At 36.9% G+C, this 3,723-nt stretch overlaps 1 protein-coding gene across 1 annotated transcript in view; it reads left to right on the top strand.

The window, feature by feature from the left end:
- The window catches only part of LAMA2 (laminin subunit alpha 2), a 296,182-nt gene that overhangs the window by 176,448 nt on the left and 116,011 nt on the right, over nt 1–3,723 (top strand). The window contains exons 25-27 of the mRNA XM_035899887.1: nt 1,388–1,567; nt 2,167–2,355; nt 2,447–2,685. Of these exons, the coding sequence (XP_035755780.1) occupies nt 1,388–1,567; nt 2,167–2,355; nt 2,447–2,685 (608 nt within the window). The remainder of the gene's footprint in view (nt 1–1,387; nt 1,568–2,166; nt 2,356–2,446; nt 2,686–3,723) is intronic.

The following is a 3,723-nucleotide window of genomic DNA, read 5'->3' as shown; positions in this document are numbered from 1 at the left end:
TCTTTCCCTTCCCAGTGGATGAAGTGATTTATCATGATCTGACTCAGTTTTTCTCATTATTTCAGTTTTTCCCATCATATGCTGGTAGGCTGGAGATGAAAGGCTGTAAAAGGCTGACAAGTTATAAAATTTAATCAAGATCCATGGCAGCAACAGTTCTGGAAAATTGTGCTTTAACTTTTGTGGCAGCACAAAGCAGAAACGTCATGTAAACCTCCTGATTATTTTGTGTCTCGATTAATTTCCTTTCTATTTATGGTCATATCTAAACAACTGTATGTCCCCATCTCATCTAGTTTTTGGTACTCTGATCTATTTCAGAATTGATTCAGTGTTGTAAACTGAGTGAGACTGTTTAAACAAGCAAATCCTGTCTTATACAACAATGAAGCAAGGCGGATCTGAAATTCAAATGTGTTGACCACTTTCTTGATGTCTAAAGTAGTGAACAGTAAAATATGGTTATGATAGGAACTCAGGAAATCTCACTTAGGGCTGGCAATGTTAGGGATGCTTCCATGTCTGGTTAGTCCATAGATGCTGCTGTAAATGGAAATACCAAGCTGCTTAGTGAATGTACAGTACAGGGGTTGGTTGAGCCCTCATTACCTGATCCCTATCTCGTGAACAGCATGTTGATGGGGTGACTGTTAGAACTCTGCATTTGTTTTCTTTGTTTTCCTCACTCTTTAGAAGAAAGCAATTTTGATACCAGCCCTTTGTATTTGTTCACACACTTTCTGTGATACTTTCATCTGCACAGAATTACTAAGACTCTTATTACAGTTTTTCATCAAAATAATGATTTTATATAATGCTGTTGAGACTCTTTCAACAAGTTAAAATTACAAGTATCTAAGTGGCATCCTTATACTTTTCATTAAATCTGAATTTAGAGTTACAGAAACCCTGAGCCCTCACTCTCTGTGTATTGCCCAAAGAACACTTAGCTTGACTATTACATAAAAGTACCGAGGATCAGGCACTGTGTTCTACAGCCCCAGTGATGTATGACAAGTGTTGGTGAGAAGTGTGCTTCTTCGTAAGGTACCCTTCTCACAATCCGAACAAGAGGCCCACGACTAAAATAGCAGTATGGAAATCACTTCAATAAAATTCCTGGGATCACTTGCTCATGAAACTATTTTAAACAGTGCTAGTATGTCCTTTGTTAACACGAGGACAAAGTGCAGAAAGGCTTGAGAGGGAAGTCATTATTATCACTGTTTATACCTGCAGGAGTAATAAGACTGTTTTGTGACAAATTGCTCATGATGTGAAATGAAATTACCTATAAATAATTTTTTAAAGAGTTAGAATTTAAAGACTAACACTTCATGGGGAAAAATAGACTTGATTTTGTTCTTGATTTTTTGAATGTGTGTAGGTGACCTTGAAGCCAGAGCAAATGATTCTACCACTGGTGGATGAAAAGCTTCAGCACAGCACTCTTTCAGGGATTGCATTCCAGCCTCCTGAAATAGTAGCAAATATAGAACAGGTGATGCAGGATCTTCGGTCAGAACCTGTTTACTGGAGACTTCCAGAGCAGTTTGAGGGACGAAAGGTAAACATAAAATTCCACTGAATACTGACATGGATTTATATCTTCCTTTATCTTACATTAGTATTTTGCAATGCCTTTTTTGCCTTCCAATAAGCATGTCATCACACAGTGGAAGGTACTTCAAAAGAAAATAAATGCCATTCCATTATTAAAAAATTATTTGCTCCGTTATCATGGAAACTCATAAGTCTGTAACGTAAATGCTATTTTAAAATATACATTTACAGACAGTAACATGTCATATTTTTCCACAAGATAGATTCTCTCATAAAAATTTTGATATTTCTTCTTTTGGCTTGGGAAAATTTAGATGTTTCTTTCCTTAAACACAAACCTTGGGGAGCACTGAGGCACATATAAAGAAACAGATAACGTTTTGGTTTAGTGTAGTACAATTACTAATTGCTGATGGGTATTTTGAACACAGCCCTTGTCCCCAGATCATTCCACGAGCATGTATTGCTATTTTCTACCACACGCACATTCATCAGACTGCGCACAGGTGCAGAGTGTATCTAGCTCCTACATATGCCCAGGAATTTATTTTTAGCTAACTGAAAATGAGATTTCTTTCTGTACTTTGTGTTTTGCTTTTTTAGCTGACCGCTTATGGAGGGAAACTGAAATATGCAATCTACTTTGAAGCACGAGAAGAGACGGGTTTTACTACTTACTACCCGCAAGTCATCATAAGAGGTGGGCCTCCCACCCATACAAGAATTATTGTCCGGCATATGGCTGCCCCTCTGATCGGGCAGCTGACAAGGCATGAGATAGAGATGACAGAGGTAACGTTTCCACCTGTTTTTTTCCCCAGAACTTAGGCACCTGGTTCTTTTCAATACTGTTAGTAATCTGGTTTTGTGTTACATGTTACAGCATGAATGGGAATATTATGGTGATGACCAAAGAGTCAGAAACATTGTGCCCTGGGAGTACTATCATGATGACCCAGGTGTCAACAGGACGCTGTCCCAGGCAGATTTCACATGGAAGCATTACGGAGATGACTCAAGACCAAGTAGAGCTGTATCCCGGGATGACTTCCTGAATGTGTTGTATGATGTTCATTACATTCTTATTAAGGCGACTCATGGCAATATCATGAGGCAGAGCAGGTAAGTATTTCATCCAGAGGTCTGAAATAAATAGTGAAGTAGTCACAGATAACCTGATAGAGCATCCGAGCAGAATTTTTATTTGTAACATAAGCTATAAGCAGTTGCTCAGAAGAACAGGAGGAGTTAGCATTCAGCATAGCAGAAGATGCAGGAGATGAAAATTTTATTCAACAGAAAATTTAAATGAAAATAGGTAAATGAAATCCTTGTTTGCAGGATCCTAGAACAGAAAACACAGGCAAGCACACGCATCCTGAAACAAACCCAAAGTATTTTTGGTATAAATGTCTACTTTATGAAAACATGATGCTGCAATTAAATATAAATGTTGGTATATGAAGGAAATTTATCTTACAAGTGGGAAATGAGGTAAAAAGTCAAAGATGAAAGAGTACTCCTTTAATGAAATGCTACTTAATCCAATAAATTAGGAGTAGATATATCCAATATTTTCTATTCAGTTTATTCATTAGTAAGTTAGATGATGAAATAAAGATAACTAACTCTTACTGAATTTGAAGCGGACACCAGACAGCAAAATGAGAGGAATAATACAAAAATCTGCTGAAATCTAAAGGCCAACCATAAGATTTTACAACTGAACAAACAAGGAAGAACTGCTTAGTTTCTTGTTCTTCAGAGACGGCTCTGTTTACAGCATATCACCAGGTGAACATCATTCAGTAATGATATTCTTGTTGAGAAATGCTAATATTGTAACTGCATGTATAAACAGGTATGGCCTACAAAGTAAAAAAAATTAATCTTTTACTTCCACCCAACACTAGTAAAGCCTAAGCATCTAGTTTTGGATACTGGAATTCAAGAAAAAGTTATTCAAGTGTTCAGAGGATAACAGTGAACTTCATCACAGGTCAGAAAATATGACCTGTGAGAGAAGATATAAAGAACCAGATTTATTTAGAAATTAGAAATTGCCTTAAGATCTGTAAAATGTTGTCTCAAAGAGAAAGAAAAGAATCAGTTCTCTGTTCCCATGGTGGGGTACATCAAAAAAGAAATGAGCTTAAACTT

Source organism: Egretta garzetta, unplaced genomic scaffold (genome assembly GCF_000687185.1).
Source record: "Egretta garzetta isolate BGI_Z169 unplaced genomic scaffold, ASM68718v1 scaffold397, whole genome shotgun sequence".
Taxonomy (NCBI): Eukaryota; Metazoa; Chordata; class Aves; order Pelecaniformes; family Ardeidae; genus Egretta; species Egretta garzetta.
This window is presented reverse-complemented; position numbering and strand designations above follow the sequence as displayed.